Source organism: Mustela putorius, unplaced genomic scaffold (assembly GCF_011764305.1).
Source record: "Mustela putorius furo isolate JIRA1106 unplaced genomic scaffold, ASM1176430v1.1 tig00000196_pilon_pilon_pilon, whole genome shotgun sequence".
NCBI lineage: Eukaryota > Metazoa > Chordata > Mammalia > Carnivora > Mustelidae > Mustela > Mustela putorius.
Window position 1 is genome coordinate 8051033 of NW_025421310.1, and position 19370 is coordinate 8070402.

A 19370-nucleotide genomic window follows, 5' to 3' on the forward strand; every position below is an offset into this window, starting at 1 on the left:
GGAGAGAATCCTAAACAGACTACCTGAGGGGCTCAATCCCACAACCCTGAGATTGTGACCTGAGGTGAAATCAAGAGTTGGAGGTAAACCTGCTAATTCACCCAGCACCCAAGCCTGCTTGTTTCTAAGGAATGTGTTAGAGCCTTGCATTCTGTATAAGAGGAGGGACATGTTAATAATATTAAACTTTTTTAGTGTCTTTTAAGTGCTCATTCATAAAATTTTCTGTTAGAGCTATTCATGGTTGATTTTAATGAAATTCTTTACAATTTTACTGTCAATGGGATTATGCCAATAATTGAAAATACTTGTTTTTCTGGCTACATAGTCACAGTTTAAAATTACACAGTTTACAATTACACTTTTTTTTTTTAATGTTTTATTTATTTATTTGACAGAGAGAGAGAGATCACAAGTAGGTAGAGAGGCAGGCAGATAGAGGGGGGAAGTAGGGTCCCCGCTGAGCAGAGAGCCCGATGTGGGGCTTGATCCCAGGACCCTGAGGTCATGACCTGAGCCGAAGCAGAGGCTTAAGCACTGAGCCACCCAGGCGCCCTACAATTACACTTCTATAGAAGAAGGTTTCCTTTCAGAAATTCACGTGTTTTTATGTACACTTCTTTGGGTTAAATTTTGTCTTCTGCTTTTGCAGTTCTATAATAATGTGCTTCCTTTTGTACAGGACTCTCCACATTATTTAGTTGTGATATTGTTGTTGCCTGTTTATTTTATTGTAGGATGACAATTTTCAACTCAGTAGATTTCAAGACAATGTGAGTTTATCTCCTGTGAATCAACTTTATGCCTTTTACCAATAAAATTGTATATGTATTTGTCTGTATAATTGCCACCCATGCATACTTAATGACTCATCTTGTGTATTTTTTTTATTGGTTAGTGTTCAGTGAGTGTTGTATTGAGTTGTTATAATAATAGAATTAATTTCATCATCTTTTGGTGAACGTATATTCCCTTTGCATGAGAGAAACACTTTTAGTGAATTTAGTGTAATTTTTAAACATTTTATACCTCTGTATCAAGTTTTGGTATTACATTATATTAATTGTGGTGTTATACCCATGATATGCTTTGATACCATTCTCATTAACTTTTGTGTCTTCTCTGTACTTATTTTCATAGAAGTTATGTTAGAGTTTACTTGAAATATTTTAAACGTATAACAAACCATTTAAGTGCTATTGTGAATTGCATACAGAACTCTTCTACTTATCATCTCTACCCCTGCACCCACTTTATGTTACCAGTATCACATTCTTTCATGTTGTAGACTTTGTTGCCTAGATTTATGATTTTTATGCTTTTATATAATAAAGTTCTATAGCAGAAGTAAAAGTGACATATGCTACTTAATTACAACACTACAGGTTTCTATAATTGTGTAAATACTTGTATTTAGTGGAGAGCTTTATGTTATCAAGTGGTTTTAGTTACTGTTTAGAATCCTTTTATTTCTCCTACAAAGACTTCTTTAACATTTCTGTGGGACAGGTCTACTGGTAAACTTACAGGGGTTTTTACCTGGGAATATCTTAATTTCTATAGTTATGGAAAATAGTTTTGCCAGGTAAAATATTATTCTTGGTTGTTTTTTGATCTTTCAGTATATGAATATATTTTCCCATGTAGTTCTTCCTATCTGGTCTGCTGGGAATCCCACTATTAATCTTACAAAGCTCTCTTGTACAAGATGGTTGGCTTTGTCATGCTGTTTCAAAATTCTCTTTTCACCTGTGATTTGTGATAGGTTAATTATGATGTGTTGCTGTGTTCCTGTATTGAGATTTATCCTAGTTTGAATTTACTGAGCTTGTTGAATTAGTCTCTTTCCATATACATGGGATGTACAGACCTTTAGTTTTTCATATAAACTCTCTGCTGCCTTTGACTCTTCTGTCCTTATGGGGTCCCTTTAATGGACAGATTGGTCCACTTGTTGGTCTCCCATGAGTCCCTTAGACTCTGTTCTTTTCCACATTTTTCTTTGTTCCTATCAGTAAAGAATTTAAAGTGTCTTTAAGATGTTTGAATCTTTATTCTGATTAGTCAAGTCTATGGCTGACCCCTTGGTGTATTTTTAAATTCAATGATTGTACTCTTCAGCTCCCAATTTCTGATTCATTGTTGTTATGCTTTTTGTCTGTTTGGGCTTTCATTTTGGTCATGCATAGTTTCCCTGATAGCATTTAGGTAATCATCTTCTTCCATGAACATCTTTATGATGGGTATATGAGTTTTTTGTCAGGCAGTTAATAATAATTCTTAATTAATTTAAGGCTATTTTTTTTTTTTTTAAAGATTTTATTTATTTATTTGACAGAGAGAAATCACAAGTAGATGGAGAGGCAGGCAGAGAGAGAGGGAAGCAGGCTCCCTGCTGAGCAGAGAGCCCGATGCGGGACTCGATCCCAGGACCCTGAGATCATGACCTGAGCCGAAGGCAGCGGCTTAAACCACTGAGCCACCCAGGCGCCCAATTTAAGGCTATTTTAGAGATTTATTTCATTCCTCTGTTTGAAACACATTTTCCTGGTTCTTTGTATGCCTGATTGTATTTTGTTGACATTTGGGAATTTTTTTAAAAAGTAGCCTCTGAGCCCTAGATTATGGACATACTTTGCAGAGAGGAACACAAATAATAGTAATTCTGGGACCTGGCACACATGTTGTGGGCATTTGTCATGTCTGAATTTTTGTAATTCCCCAGGTATAAAACTGCAGTTAGTACTTCATGTCCACGATAGCTTCCTCTCTCTCTTTGTCTTCAGCTCTGTAGTCTGTCCATTGGTTGAACAAGTGCTCGTCCTTCACTGAGCAACCACCATGGTGCTTCCAGAGGGAGCTCATTCCTTGCTCCTTCCGTGTCAGGCAGGACTGGAACATGTCCTCAGGCAGCGGCAAAGTAGTGAGAGCACTGAACATACAGTGTTTCTCTCCTGAGGAAGGTGAGAGTGTTCTCACAGTGTTGCCATGGAGTGTCTGGGAGGGTGAACGGCTGTTGTGGGCAAGTGTCACAAACTCTCCTTGTCTCTTTCATGTGGCTCTTCCTTTGTTTTTGCCTGCGGGAGCTGTGTTCTCCTAACTGCTTCTGAGCTCTCTCTAAAATGTTAAGTCCTTCCATTTTTGTCTCCATGGAGGAGCACAGTCCTGGTGGTTCCTATTTCCCCCTTTGGCTGATATGCTATGATGAGTATCAATTCTCCACAAGAGCGTTTTAACATACATGCATGTCATTGTTCTTAGTGTGGTAACTTACTTTGTATCTTTTAGTTGTGTCTTTCCATAACAGGCAAGACCTCTTGGCAAAGACGGGAAGGGAGAATCAGTTTGTAGAGTGATATGGGAAGATGTGGAAGCTGTGGAAATAAGTATTTATACTTATGAATGACTGGGAATGATGGGGGTTAGTGAAGGACAGAAAGGACATTATAATGGATAGAATTGTGACTTACCTACTACAAAATCCTTAGTGCCACAAGAGATCAAGGATATAAAAAGTTGGGTGAAAACCTCACCTTAAAAGTCAGTTACATTTGCAGAAGAATGTCTTTGAACCCAGGGATGATAATCAATTTTTTAAACATACATATTTCTTGTTTTTTTGAATGATATTTGGAAATTCTGAAAAATCACCTGGTCCATGCTGAAAGTAATCATGCAAATGATTTTAAATTTAAGATTGGTTTAATCATTAACTGACACATTTCAGAATGTTAGACATTTAAAAATGAAGATAAAATGCCTAATGTGATTGATTTGAGAAGTGCTTTCCAGAGGGTTCACTATACTTCCACCAACACATAATCCTTTCTTATTGCAAAGTCCAAGTTTGATACACACTGTAGGCTCCTTAGCCAGATACCACTTTTCAATACTTACCACAGAATTATTAATTTGAACTAGGTTTCTTGTGTTAAGAACTTAGGAAGATCTTAGGGCTTTAACTTTCATAATTATGGAGGTGTTTATAATAGAGACAAAACTTACCAGTGCATTGAATCTGGGAAAAACATCAGTCAAGGGTGAAATCCTATTAAAAATCAGAGAGCTCAGTTTCTATAGAACTAGTATTATAGTAATAAATGTGGGAAAGTTGTTTATGAAAGTTCGAATCTTAATGTACATCGTTGTACCCTTACTGAAGAGAAGACTTAAAAATGTAGTAAGGGCAGCATACCATTTAGTCTTCAAGACTCACTCAACAGCAGACATTTCATAATGGGATGAAATGTTGCAAATGTAAACAATGTGCAAAACCTTTAACTTTCTCTCAAAACTTAACAATATAAGGTAATATATAGTGGGGACAGTGCCAGCAAATGTAAAAAAAAAAACAAAACTGTGGCAATGTCTTTAAACAACTACATACTTTCTGAACATCATAGAGTACATACCGTCTGAAACCTGACAAATGTGAAGAATGTGTCAAGGAATTGAATTAATAATCAAATGTATTCAACATGAAATAATATATCCTGGGGGAGACCTTACAAATGTCAACAGTGATGGCATGGTCGTTACCTGGAACTGAACTCTTACTCAGCATCAGAGAAAGTATAGTGGATAGAAACCCAAAAATGTAATGATTGATGAATGATCTTTGTTTTTAATATACAGTTCAAAAAGAAAAGTGTCTTCATAAAGGATTAAAATTTTAAAGATGTAGACAATTTGCAAAGTATGCAGTAGAAAGGGAATCTAAGTAAGAACATTCATAGTAATAAGCAATAAATCATGACCACATTTTAGATATAATAAATCAGAATATTTATTACAGAGAAAAATTCAGAGTTTAAATTCTTAGATCAATGACATTTTAGCCGTGGACAATGCAGGCTAGAGGGGCTCCAACTGCCTCCAGAAGGGGAAATCTGTGTGTAGCTTTTTTTTTTTTTTTTTTTTTAAGGATTTTATTTATTCATTTGAGACAGAGAACACCGCGGGGCATGGGGGGAGCACAGAGGGAGAGGGAGAAGCAGGCTCCCCACTGAGTAGGGAACCCAAAGCCTGGCTCCATCCCAGGACCCCAGGATCATGACATGAGCCAAAGGCAGAGCCTAAGGTAGATGCTTAACTGACAGCCACCCAGGCGTCCAGCGTGTAACTCTTGAGTCCCCAGAACTCAAAACCGTACCTACTTTTCCATAGAAATAGCCTGTTGTGGATCAGAAACCTTACCTAGAACATTAACAGTTAATCATCCTCCTTTTATGTTGTCCATATACTATATAGTATTTTTATAATAAAGTAAGGTTAATAAAAGAAAATATTAGGGAAATCATAATGAAGAGAAACCATGTTTACAGTACTACACTACATTCATAAGAAAGAAAAAATCTATAAATTGACCCGCATTGTTCAAACCCATGTTACTTAATGGTGAATGTATGTGTTAATATGCCTGAAAGGAACGAAGGATAATTCATTTCAGTGTCTCTCTCTCTCTCTCTCTTTTTTTTATACTATATTTGAGATATTTTGCTTGGCAAATATTACTAATTTTATTCTGAAATCATCTCATGCTAAGCCTTTATTGCTTGTGTGCATGCAAAATAATTTGATTCTTGGGGTCTTAACGACATGAGGGCACTGTGATGTGGAATTCATTTATAACCTCCTTTTCCATGCAAAATTAAGGAGGCTGTAAGAAGAAAGTCCACATGGAGATGTTGTGTGTGGTTGACGTACAAGAGTGAAATAATTCCTAATGAAGTAGGGAATGAGGGTGTTATTATTTGCATTAAAGTGAAACACAGAAACAGTCTTAATTTTAAATAGTTTTGCCATTTGCTGTTTAAGGAGAATATAGTGGTAGGTTATTTAAAGCTGGATGTATCTTCATCATAGCAATTGATACTAGTAAATATTTGGTACTTGGTTGAAATAAAAGAAATATTCACAGATAACTGAGGAAAGTGTAGCTAACTCTTCCCTAAAAGGTATAAAATTATAGTAAATCCTCACATACTCAATAATTAGCCTCAGTTGAAAAGCATGGAGAGCAGGACACATAGATCCTTGTATTGGGGAACGGGAATGGTTCTTGAATGATGTAATGGGCATTTTGACCAAGGATCATAGAGTGATTTTTTTTCCCAATAGTTTGGTTACAGTGTTTTTGAACTTAATGTATTTTAATTGAGAACAACAAACGGATTTTAATGTGTTAATACCTATGTGTAATAAAAGAAATGTTATTTGACACTGCCTTAGCCACCCCAATTTCATTAAGGTTGCGGGTAAACAGTAACACAAAGTACACTTGACCCTTGAACAACATTGGTTTGAAGTGTGGTGCACTTGTGGTCAGATATAATATGGTATCAGAAAATATATTTTCTCTTCCTTCTGATTTTCTTTTCTTTAAAGATTTTATTTATTTATTTGACAGAGAAAGACAGTGAGAGAGAGAACACAAGCAGAGGGAATGGAAGAGGGAGAAGCAGACTCCTGCTGAGCAGGGAGCCCGATAAGGGGATCCGATCCCAGGATCCAGGATCATGACCTGATCCTTAGGCAAACGCTTAATGACTGAACCACCCAGGCACCCCTTCCTTCTGATTTTCTTTTCTTTTCTTTCTTTCTTTCTTTTTTTTTTTTTTTTAAGATTTTTATTTATTTATTTGACAGAGAGATCACAAGTAGGCAGAGAGAGAGGAGGAAGCAGGGTCCCTGCCGAGCAGAGAGCCCAATGAGGGGCTTGATCCCAGGACCCTGGGATCATGACCTGAGCCGAAGGCAGAGGCTTTAACCTGCTGAGCCATTCAGGCACCCCTCCTTCATTTTCTTAACATTTTCTTTTCCTGAGCTTCCTTTATTATAGGAATAACCGATAACACATACATAAAATGTATGTTAATTGTTTTTGATAGATTAAATTGATTTTCTCTTGTGCTTTTCTAAAAAAATCATTATCTTTACAGTTTTGATCAAAAATCTATTAAAATTTAATGTGTTGTGTGGTTTATGTAGTGACTGACGTTTTCTATTCTTTTTTCCTTTTTACCCCCTTGTATTTAATAACAAATTGAAATATATTTTGAAAATGTCGTATTTGTGCTTTCTTTCAATTTGCTTACCGAAGTCATTTCTTGACATCATTAAACGTCACCTCAGTCTTGGAGCCAACTTTTCCCATGATTTCTCTCCATCTTTTCCTGCCTCTAGTTAACATTTATAGTTTTGTAGTACCATGGTACTCAGTGTCAGTTTTGAGGTAAAAAAACCTCCATGGGCCTCTTTGCTCAGGTGAATTATTCCTATATTCCCATAGCAAAAATGAATTCCAGGGTCTTGGCAAATGAACATGCATCTGCTTGTTATACACTGTAGCAGGAATCTTGACAAGCTGATAACTTATATCATTATCTCTTTAGTTCAGGGGGTGAAGGTTAAATTCTACAGATTTTATTGCCAGACATGTGAGTATATACAATTCATTGGTCATTCACTCTAAAGTAAATTCCCACCAGCGATGACAGCTTTTGGGTGAAATGATTTCTCCTGTGGTTTTGGGTGGATACTTGTTTTGCATGTTTACATAGTGGCCAGGGGTGTGTGCAGTGTGGTAAGTACGGTGTGGGTCTCCGGTGTCTTCCAGGTCATTAACATTAGCCCTCTGGATGCTTGTTGGAAGGAGCTTGACGTAGAAGCTTCCAAGTACAAGAGTTTTTAATTTTCTGTTGTATGTCACTGTCAAATGAGCAGTAAAATATGAAGGGAAATGTATTTTGGATACTGTTGTACATATCAGAACCAAATCATACGTTTGCTGTATACGGTATTGTTACTATTCTTGAAATCATGTTGCAAGCTCGTGATTGGGATCAGTGTGCTTCCATGATGTTGATCCAGAGAGACACAAGCCGTGTGTCAAGTTCATTCATAGAATCAATGTTCTTTACCTAACTTCAGGGCTACCCACCCTTCTTTTGCCCTTGTGATCACCTTTGTTTCATTTTACACAATCTCCTACATCTTTTAGGTCTGTGTTGCTCTTTTTAATATTCCCTGTTGATGGTTGGTGAACAACTTTGCAGTACTCCTCTGCACTAATTCCTGTGTTTTCCAATTCTTATCCCTTTTATTGAAATAGCCATGATTCTGCTGTATCTAGGACTTGCTTTGCCTGGTTAAGAGTACAGAATACTCGCATCTTTTCAGATACATGGAAATTGTATGCTTTTGCATAGTTTTGTTTTTCCTTTACACATCTCCCTTAGAAAGATCGCGACAGAAATTTAAGGTAGACCTTCATGGGTATTGTGATTTCTTCACCTGGTTAAATGCAGGCTCCACAGGAGATTGCAGAAGGGAGTGTGACAGCTCATCCAATTCTTCTGCATTGTATCCTGAGGATCATAGCCTTGAAAAATGTTTCCTGGTGTAAATTGAATACATTTATCCTGGATGCTGTGTAAGGTTAATGAGTGTTTCATGAGGCGGTATACACATGGAGAATGAGGCGGGATCCAAGCTGGGATCAAACTGAATGGTGGATACTGTTGGGATTTGATTTTCGATGGGTTTCCATTTCTGCAGGTGTTATGGATAGAAGCACTGAAAGTTTTATTCTCATTGTTTTTCCATTGATGTGTGTGTATAAAAAGGCTTGGGAAAATATGATACTACCTTGCTCATGGGTAGAGGACAGAATTTGTTTACTGCATAGGTAAGTGGAGAGAGCTCCCTCAAATGAAGCGGTGCAGTGCAGGCAGATGTGCTCTTTGTTCCTTTAATATGTTGTCGTTCCCTATGCTCAGAGTCTCACAGATGTGACACAGACCCACTGCATGTGCAGTGTCCACATGTATGAATTGTGGTTGGGAGGCTGGTAAGTGAAATTCATGTGAGCAAGAAGATGATCGTGATTGCTGTGACCTGAGCTAAGATCCTTGGACTTTGATCCAGGATCTCTTGTCTTCTGCCAGCACTGGAAAATTGTTAGAAGCCAATTTGTCACATTATAAAATGTGTGTAGTCTTGGAATTTTTATAGTTTTCAAGGTTATTCGTGGACTTTATTCAAAACAAAATAGATACTCATGGGTGTATGTTTCTGGTTTTGTTTGTTCATTTGTTGTTTGGATTGTACATATAAGTGAAATCATATAGTGTTTTTTCTTTGACTTATTTTACATAGCATAATATCTTCTAGGTCTATCCACATTGTCATAAATGACAAGAAACAACCAGAAAACAGAAACAGACCCATAAATACGTTTAACAATGTGCTGGTTGCCAGCGTGAAACGCAGAGGGACGATGGGCAAAATGGGTGAAGGAGGTAGGAAGTATAGGCTTCCGATTACGGAACAAATAAATCATGGTGATAAAAGTTACAGCGTAAGGAATATATTCCATGGTATTATAGCATTGTACAGTGACAGACAGTAGCTCACTTGTGAGCGTTGTAGAACCTAGAGAGTTGTCAAAACACTGTGTTGTACATCTGAACCAGCGTAACAATCTTTGTCAGTGATGCCTTAATAGAAAACAAACCAGACAAAGATGCGCATATACATACATAGGTTCCAACTACTTTCTTTAGAACTTGCATGTAAAGAAAGCTAACCTATTCCAAATGAAGCTAATCCTATGTATTCATAATTGGATATAGACTTAAGAAAGCAAATTTTTCTGTAATGCAATGGAGATAAGTTTAAACTGCTGGAGGAGAGAGTTCCTAACAGAGTGGAGCAGTGAGTCAGACATGGAAGAGCCCAGAGCCCTCACACCTGAGCAGCCTAGGACTATGTCCATGGAAGCACATCCATTTCTGAGAGAGCTTCTTGCCTAGTTTTCCTGGCAATGTATAGTTTTTGTCTCTCATCTCTTACCATTAACCTTTATGTAATAAGGGCCAAATATCTGCATAAGTGGATTCTTTTGAGGATGCTGGAAATTGCAACAGATTTTATTTCCTGTTAGGCAAAGTCAGTTTTTAGGAGGAAGCCTGATGTGAAAACAGAAGAGATCCTATAGTGTGAAGCACTGAAGATTAGTAAAAGTGTAGAGAAACCTTGATATTTTAAAAAATCTGTGTCATCTGTGGGGTCCAAGCTCAGAAACCAGTGTTGTACCCAGATTGCACCTGTGTGAGTTGTCCGTGTGGGAGCTGTTTGCACAAATGCTTCTGGCATGGGAACGTGAAGAAGGAGAAATAAAAGAGACCCAGAGAAGGGTGGTTGATGAAGTCCACCATGCAGAGGTGGAGTTGGCTCGAATGAAAAGTGAAGGGAGGGAAGGACTCCAGGGTTAGCCTCTTCCCTGTGTTTAGGAACCCTTTAAATTGCTTATCTTAGGTCACACAGGCCTGCAATTTTGTCCTGAGCCTACATTCTCAAAGTCTGACTGCCCAGATGCAACCGTGTGCTTCAGATTCTAGAAATAGTGTTTGGTTTGCTTTTGTTTTTAAAAACACACTTAGTGCCCTTGACTGAACTTAAGCTGGATTCCATGCATCCTTGATTCAGTCTCCTGGTTCCCATGTGAGATGTGCCTCTTTCTTCTATTTTTCCACCACCTAAAAATTTTTGTCATTCTTTGGTTAAACCTGAGAGATAAATGAGCTAAGGGAGCTGAAGATTCAGCCCTGGCATTAAATGAACTTTGTTCCCTGTCCACTTGACTAGATCAGTGACATTTATATAGAGAGGTACCATGCTATGGGCACTCTCAGGAAAGACTAGAACATTATTCTTGAGAGGCAGAAATTGGACAGGACATCGGTCAGTATGAGGATTGGGACTGGGCTCTGAACTCCCAGTCCGTCTGTGTTTCAGTGGAGAAAGCCCGCAGTGTTTTGGGGACCCTGGAGGACATCATGAAGTGAGGGCAGGGCACCTGCTGGAGGTGAGAGGACCACGATTCTTACACATCGGTTAGCCTCCCAAGTCTGGGTCTCTGGACCAAGTCTTTTGTGATTCACCTGATCAGAATGCCAGGAGGAGCCTGTAAAAGCCTATGATCACACACGAAGGACAGAGCTTATATACGCTATTACAGGAGGTATATTTGGCTTGATATTTGAATAAAAGGGGAACTTTAATGTGTGTGTTTAGCTTATGATGTACTTGCTATCCTGGGCATTTATTTCCCAGTAGTTACTATGTGTCCTTTGAAGACTGTCAGGCACTGTCACCAGTGTGACCCATTACAGATTCGTATGCTTCATTTCCTCTGTGTTCTCTGCTGGATTCCTCCACTTGAAAGGTTAATAATTTTTCTCATTTATTATTATGGGCTTTGGGAGAATTTACTGAAAGATGTGCATAAGTCGTTTAAGTATACTTAATCAGGGGAACTCCCTTCTCTGTTTTGCTTTGTAGTCTGCTTTGAAAGAGAAGGCTCTCTCCTCTGTTGGCTGAAGATACCGTTGTTTGAAGTCGAGATTATAAATAAACAATAGCTTGGCCCTGTGTATTTCCATTTTATTCCACACTCACGTCGCAGACATAGCATTTCTTATCACTTCTCTGTTGCTCTAGAGAAAGAAAACATGCATCCTGAATGCTCCACTGCCTTAAAATTGTAAAATACAACTCCGCACAAAAGCTACATGAGAACAGATACTTTGAATGCTATACAAGACTCAAAAATGATAGTAATTTTACTCCTATTCTTGTGTGTTTGTCTCTGTGGTGTTTTCATAAGACACAGAAACCTTCATCCACAAATATATTCAAAATTTTTATCACTGAAAGCATTTCTCAGTTTCTTTCTTTTGTTTGTTTTTTAAAGATTTTATTTATTTATTTGACAGCAAGAGAGGGAACACAGTGAGTTCCTGGGTGGCTCAATGGGTTAAGACTCTGCCTTCAGCTCAGGTCATGATCTCGGGGTCCTGGGATTGAGCCCCACATGAGGCTCTCTCCTCAGCAGGGAACCTGCTTCCCCCTCTCTGCCTGCCTCTCTGCCTACTTGTGATCTCTCTCTCTCTGTATCAAATAAATAAATAAAATCTTAAAAAAAAAAAAAGAGAGAGAGAGAAGGAACACAAACAGGGGTAGTAGGACAGGGAGAGACAGGCTTCCTGCTGAGCAGGGAGCCCAATGCAGGCCCCCAGCCAAAGGCAGACCCTATCTGAAGGCAGACGCTTAATGACTGAGCCACCCAGGTGCCCCAGCATTTCTGTTTCAATGACATTAAAAACAAAACAAAACAAAAAACCTCTAGTCTATCATTTTTATTCTTTTTTATTGAATTTGTAATTTTAAAAAAAAGATTTTATTTATTTATTTGACAGAGACAGAGATCACAAGTAGGCAGAGGGAGAGGAGGAAGCAAGGCTCCCTGCTGAGCAGAGAGCCCAATGCAGGACTTGATCACGGGACTCTGGGATCATGACCTGAGCTGAAGGCAGAGGCTTTAACCCACTGAGCCACCCAGGCACCTGTATAGTTTTTTCTTTTATGTTTTATCCTTACTTACCTGTTTTAGTTAATACATTCTATGGTTTAGTCATGTTTGCATTCCCACTGTCATTTTGAAACCTGCTGTGAGCCTTCTTTTAGGGATGCTTCTGTCTAGTGGCCTGTTTGTCTCAGAGCAATTCAGTTTCAGACAATCTGGGGTAAAACTCAGGATGTACTGTAACTGAAATTTTGCCACAATATTTTTTGAAGGGTGAAGAACAACTCTACTGTTTGCATAGGTTAGTGTGGATTCGTGGGTGAATTTATGAAAACATGTTACCCATGTGATGTAGTGAGTAGTAAATGTTGAGGAAGAATTGTTGTTTTGTTCTTGGTATTAGAAGTTGTAATTTCCACAATATTCTTTACGTTCAAAGTCATCCTTTTTATTTTTGGAATATAAGAGTGTGGCACGTGAACTAAGATATTGGCATCACTTATAAGCTCGTGAGAAATGTGGAAACTCAGATCCCACCTAGAAATCCAAATCAGAATATAAGTTTTGACAGGATCTTCACTTCACATTAACATTGGATAAGGACAGGTGTAGCTCATCTCTACATTTTTGTTAGCTATCCCTGTATTGCATTATTGTGTAATGCACAGCTATCCCTGTATTGCACAGCTATCCCTGTGGTGCATTATTGTGATAACTATAGCTTTGTACTATGTTTTAAATCAGGGAGTGTAGTGCCTCCAACGTACTCTTCAGTTTGAAAATTATTCTGGGGATGTTATCCTGTAACAGCCACATAAATGTTAAGAGGGGTTTTGATCTGCCAAAAAAAAAGGCATTGGAATTTTGAAAGAGACTTTCAGTGTTATATTACTTTTTATTCTGATCTGCTTTATTTATGTTTGATTTTTCATTGTTATTTCCTTCCTCTACTAAATTTGATGTTTATGTTTCTTCTTTTTCTATTTCCTTGTAGTGTAACATTACCTTGTTTATTTGAACCTTTTTTTTCTTTAATCAGGCATTTGTAGCATTAAAAAATTGAAGTTTGAAAGGCTACTGTGGAAAATTAGCAGAAATAAATTATACAAGTGATGACCAAACAGTAAAATCACATACAAATAAAAATAGGCATTCCTTAAGGTGTTCTACAGATCATGTCATCTGTGAACAGTTAGTTTTTCTTTTTTTTTTTTTTAATTGGATTCCTTTGACATATTTTTTCTTGCCTGATTGTACTGACTGGAATATCCAGTACTATGTTGAATGGAAGTGCAGACATCACTCCATTACCTCGTTTCTGATCACACAGGAGAAGCATTCAGTCTTTTACTATTGAATGCGCTAGGTTTCAGCTTTTAGCACCTATATGGCCTTTGTTATACTGAAGTGGTTTCCTTCTGTTCCTGCTCTTGAGTGATTTTAATCATGAAACTCATGTTCTGCCTCAGTTAATACGAACGTGTCATGTTTGGCCTTCGTTCTGTTAATGCAAACTCTTAAATTTATAGATTTCCAAATGTTAAAAAGACCCTGAACTTCAGGAGGAATTCTCAATTGATTATGTTGTAAAATAGTGAAATGTGCTTTTGATTCAGTTTGCTTTATTTTATTGTGGACTTAGAATAATTACTCCTCATAGGTAGTATTTTCTGGTCTTCTCTGTTCATGGTGTCTTCCTTGGCTTTGATAAGGTGGTAGAGCTGGTGTTACAGAGATTGCTTGATAGTTTCCTTTTGCTTCACTCCTTGGAAATGTTGGAGAGATTTAAAGTACTTTCTCTTTAAATGTTTGAATTATCCAGTGAATTTATCTGGTACAGGACTTTCTTTTTTGGGAGGTTGTTTTTTTGTTTTTTGAATTATTATTACTTTTTCAATCTACTTAATAGTAGATGATTTGATATATTTATTTTTTCAAATTATTTCTCCATAATGGAGTCAGATATGTTATATACATTTTGAGATTTTCACAAGTTTTTTTGATCCCTATTTGTGGTCATATAATTATCCATCATCACCTCATAAATGTTTTTATTTCTAGGGTATCGGTTATATTGTGCCTGCTTTCACTTCTTCACTTCTGATTTTACTTAGTATTTTCTCTTCCATTCTTTATTTAGTAAAAAGTATACCGATTTTGTTGATCTTTTCTGAAAATGCAGTCTTCCTATTGTTGATGTTTTCCTGTTTTTGCTATCTCCTCTTTTGTTGATTTCTATTTTAAGTTTAAATTTGCTTCCTTCTAATTTTGGGGTCATTGGCACTTTTCCTGGTTTTTTGAGATACAGGATCATGATCTGTGCTTCACATTATACTTTGGAACTGTGTGATAGCTTTTGTGGTCTGTACATTGTCTGCAAGTTTATGTCTCCTTGGAGCAATGAAGTCCTGATGATTCTTTCTCAGCCATATTGCTGAAGTTCTGTGATTGATTTTAATTTTGCATATTAGAAGCTTTCATTATATTCATCTGAGAATAGTAAGTGGAATGATTTTACTTTTTTCTTATTCGATATCTTTCAGCTGTATCTTCACATGGCACCCAGAGTTTCCTGCCAAAGCTGTGCATAGAAGCTTCTTTCCAAAACGTGGCAGTGGGTAGATATAAACATAGTGCCCTTAAGAATTTACACTTAATGATAGACTGGAAAAATGATGGGGAAAGTGAAGAGAGCATCAAAGATATCATGAAGGACATAACGAAACTGAGACTACGGTCCGTAATATGAATCTGACTGCCCAAAATGGTGAAGGATATAAAACACTTTGGAAAACATCCCTTCTTAAGTCTGCTACTTCTGCAAAGCAGTGTCTTTCTATAAGCAAGGGCTCAAATCAAATGGTCAAACATACATATCTGGAGAATGAAAATTTGGAAAATCTGGAAAGTTGCTTAGTCCATGCTGAAAATAATTATTTGAACCATTTTGAAAGTAGGATTGGATTGACTGAGTCAAGTATTTCTGAAAATCAGAGACTTAAAAATGAAGAACAAAGTGCTCAGTGGGATCCATTGGAGAGATCCTTCACTGAGGATTCAACACTACAAGATGACCAGAACATTGCTCAGTGTGGTGAATCTGAGAACAAATTTAACGAGGGTTCAAATGTTAATAAACATGTGAGGACTCATTTTCCAGAGAATCATTATGAATGTGATAATTGTGTGGAAGTCTCTTACCAAAGCTCCGACCTGATTATACTTAAGAATATCCCTATAGGAGAAAATCCTTGTAAATACAATGAATGTGGGAAATCTGTTAACCAGTCCTCCAGTGTGGGTGATTATCAGAGAATTCACATGGAAAGAAATTTACACAGATGTAATAAAACAGGAAACATGTTGGGCCAATCATCAGGACTAAACATACATAACACAGTCACTACTGGACAGAAAACTTGCATTTGTGAGGAATGTGGTAAAGCCTTTGACTGGCACACAACACTATCTCAATGTCAGCCAATGCGTACTGGAGAGAAACCTTACAAATGTGAAGAATGTAGCAAGGTCTTTATCCACAATTCACACGTTAATCAACATGACAGAAGTCATCCTGGAGAGAAACCTTACCAATGTGAAGAATGTGGAAAGGCCTTTAACCAGCACTCAATGCTTACTCGACATCAAAGAATTCATACTGGAGAGAAACCTTACCAATGTGAAGAATGTGGCAAGGCCTTTAACCAGCACTCAAACCTTATTCAGCATCACAGAATTCATACTGGAGAGAAACCTTACCAATGTAAAGAATGTGGCCAGGCCTTTAACCATCACTCAAGTCTTACTCAACATCACAGAATTCACAGTGGTGAAAAACCTTACATATGTAAAGAATGTGGTCAGTCCTTTAACCAGCACTCTAACCTTACTCGACATCACAGAATTCATAGTGGAGAGAAACCTTACATATGTAAAGAATGTGGCCAGGCCTTTAACCAGCACTCAAAGCTTACTGAACATCTCAGAATTCATACTGGAGAGAAACCTTACATATGTAAAGAATGTGGTCAGGCCTTTAACCGGCACTCGCACCTGACTCGCCATCACAGAATTCACAGTGGAGAGAAACCTTACCAATGTCAAGAATGTGGTAAGGCCTTTAACCAGCAATCAAAGCTTACTGAACATCACAGAATTCATACTGGAGAGAAACCTTATATATGTAAAGAATGTGGCCAGGCCTTTAACCGGCACTCGCACCTGACTCGGCATCACAGAATTCATAGTGGAGAGAAACCTTATATATGTAAAGAATGTGGTGACACCTTTATCCAGCACTCACACCTGACTAGACATCACAGAATTCATACTTGAAGGAATCCTAACCAAAATAAAGAACGTGTCAAGGCCTTTAGGCAATCCTAAAGTCTGATTTGATCAGGGAATGTATCCTGGAAAAGGTTTTGCAAACATAATTTGGCAAGCCCTTTAATCAGAAGTCAAGCTTTATTGAACATCAGAGAATTCATATTGGAGAAAAAAACTTAGAAATGTAAAGAATGTGGTAAAACTTTTTTAGGATTCCTCAACCCTTACTCAGCATTAGAGTTCATACTGAGGGGAAACATTGCAAAGGTAAAGGAATGTGTCAGGCCTCTGGCTGGAACTCTCAACTCACTAAACATCATAGTTCTCATACAGCATAGAAGCTGTAAAATATAGAGAATTTGCAGTGCCTTTAATTGGAATTCAATTCTTAATATCCGAAAATTGACACTAGATTCAAACCCTACAAACTTAATGAATGAGGAGAGACCTTCATTTTAAATATACACTTTAGCAAACACCCGTGGGTACATAAAAGAAAGTAATTTGGAAGATATAAATATTTAGAAATATATGTAACCGAACATCAGATATCAGTAAATGTCACAGAAGTCAAGTAGAAAGCACTGCAGCAGTCAGTCTGTTCTGACATTACATCAGAATATTCATGATAAGGAGTAATAACCAAGTTAAACTGTTATAAAAATGTCTGTCCTGTTATGCTTCAAAAGATTAAGTGGATAGATTTTTGCATAGTTCTAATTAACTTCAATATTTTTTTTTACATGGGCGCTATCTGATATTTATGTCTAGCAAATATTAGTGTATACTTACCCTCAGTCGCCTCAGAGAATACTCTAATTTTTAGTATGTGTGACATTATGTGACTGATTATTGCTTCATCAGAGATGAGATTGCTCCTTCATTAGGTGGGACTCACACATATCTAATTATCCATGGAAGATGGACAGTATAATATACAATATATGAAGAAAATCTAAATGGACATATTGTTCGTGGTTATGACTTTAATGACAGTTGTCATGGAAAAGGTGTTCGGAACATCATCTTCATTATTAAAACTGAAAGATTTTCTGAATGTTATAAATAAAATATTTTAGCAACTGGTATTAGAGGCAGAAGTGGTGGCAATCCAATAAAATACTGACGTATCCTTACGATAGCAATAGTTAGAAGTAGAGAATATTAGTGATGTGGTTGAAAGGAAGAAATCCTCACAGACATCATAAAGAGGACATGTAACTCTTCCCTGATACGGCATACATACACATTTGTTGCAAATGATCTCACACCTGAAAATTACTAAAATCACTATTTCCACATCACTATATCAGCACTTGATGCTTTTTAATGCTTCAATTCTGTATTTTGAGTAAGGATTATAGAGGGGATTGAAATGCATAACTTAGTCTATTGTGAACTTAATATTTTTTAATTAATAAAACATAATGATTTTTATCATGTTAACATGGTTATGTAATGAGTGAAGTGTTATCTGACTACCAATGTTAACCTATCTCATTTTATATAAGGTTGTAGATTACTGATTGTATCTATCACCTTTTTGGCAACAGAGTGGAATTATATCTAGTAATCCGTTTTCTCAGTGGCCTTAATGTGTAGCTAATGTGTGATTGTTTCCCCTTAGTTTATCGTATCATTTTCTCCTCCTTGGGACCAGTGGGGTAATAGAATGGATATATTATAGATGGTATATGGGTCTCACTGAATGACTAACTGAAGTACTCTATGACAATGCTACTTAGCATACATTTCGTGTAGGCAGGAGTTTTGCAGGGGACTTTAAGTGACACAAGGCGATCTTACTAGTGCATTCCCTACGTAACAAGCTGCAGAATCAGAAGTTAATGTACCTTCTCATATGACATTCCCAGTCCACCTTTCTGAGCAACCACTGTCTCCCACGACCTTCCCCTTCCGTGTCCTTCAGAGAAGACTGCCACTGAGCTTACTTAAACCTATTTCAGTTTGAAAGGCTCTCTGGACTTCCCCAGGGACTCTAAAGCACTCTACCTTGGCCCCTAATAAAGGTATGTGCCCCACTTCATATGTGTGGATGTTCTTTTTATGTCTATAAAGTAAACGTACATGTACAATGGTGGGTGGTATGTAGGAGTGATACTGTAGCCCCAGTTAAGAAAGAGAAAGTACAGAGGGTGAAGAACTGGCATGAGTTCTGCATGTGGAGAGAGGACACCGTTCCTGGGTTGCACAACTGACTCCCTGGAATTAGAAAAACAACTTACACCTGTTTATTTTCCTAGTGATCTACAGTTCTCCATTTCTGTTTATCCCCAGTTTTATTTCCACCTACACAGGCATCTCAAACGTTCTTCTTTGCCTGCGTTGTGGTGAGAGTGTCCTCACTGACCTCTTAATTGCCATTAGAGATGAGTACGGCGGATGGGTATCAATTCAGAAATTTAGCCCTGGTTGTGGGATGCGGATGTAAGTGAAAGAGGGTGGTGGCACCCTCTTTCTTTAATAAGACCTTTAATAAGACCTATTAAAAGAAAATGTGATTAACTCCTTTCAACGTGGCTGCCTTTAGTCCCTCGAAAGGCACAGGCATCTCTTGGTGGGATCATCTGATGAGTACATGTAATGGAATGAAGGAATCTGCCCATGTGGTGGGTTTCTGAGGAGTAGGGAAGTCCTATCTTACCTTCAC

General features: G+C 37.6%; 1 protein-coding gene across 2 annotated transcripts in view; it reads left to right on the forward strand.

Annotated features, from left to right (window-relative positions):
- Positions 1-18746, forward strand: part of LOC101692162 (zinc finger protein OZF-like) — a 39882-nt gene extending 21136 nt beyond the window's left edge. The window contains exons 3-4 of one of the 2 annotated variants that reach the window (XM_045077406.1): positions 738-773; positions 14914-18746. In XM_045077406.1, the coding sequence (XP_044933341.1) occupies positions 15116-16705 (1590 nt within the window). In that variant the 5' untranslated portion in view covers positions 738-773; positions 14914-15115 and the 3' untranslated portion in view covers positions 16706-18746. The remainder of the gene's footprint in view (positions 1-737; positions 774-14913) is intronic. The other variant, XM_013049651.2, reaches the window with a different exon arrangement.
- The last annotated feature ends 624 nt before the right edge of the window (positions 18747-19370 follow it).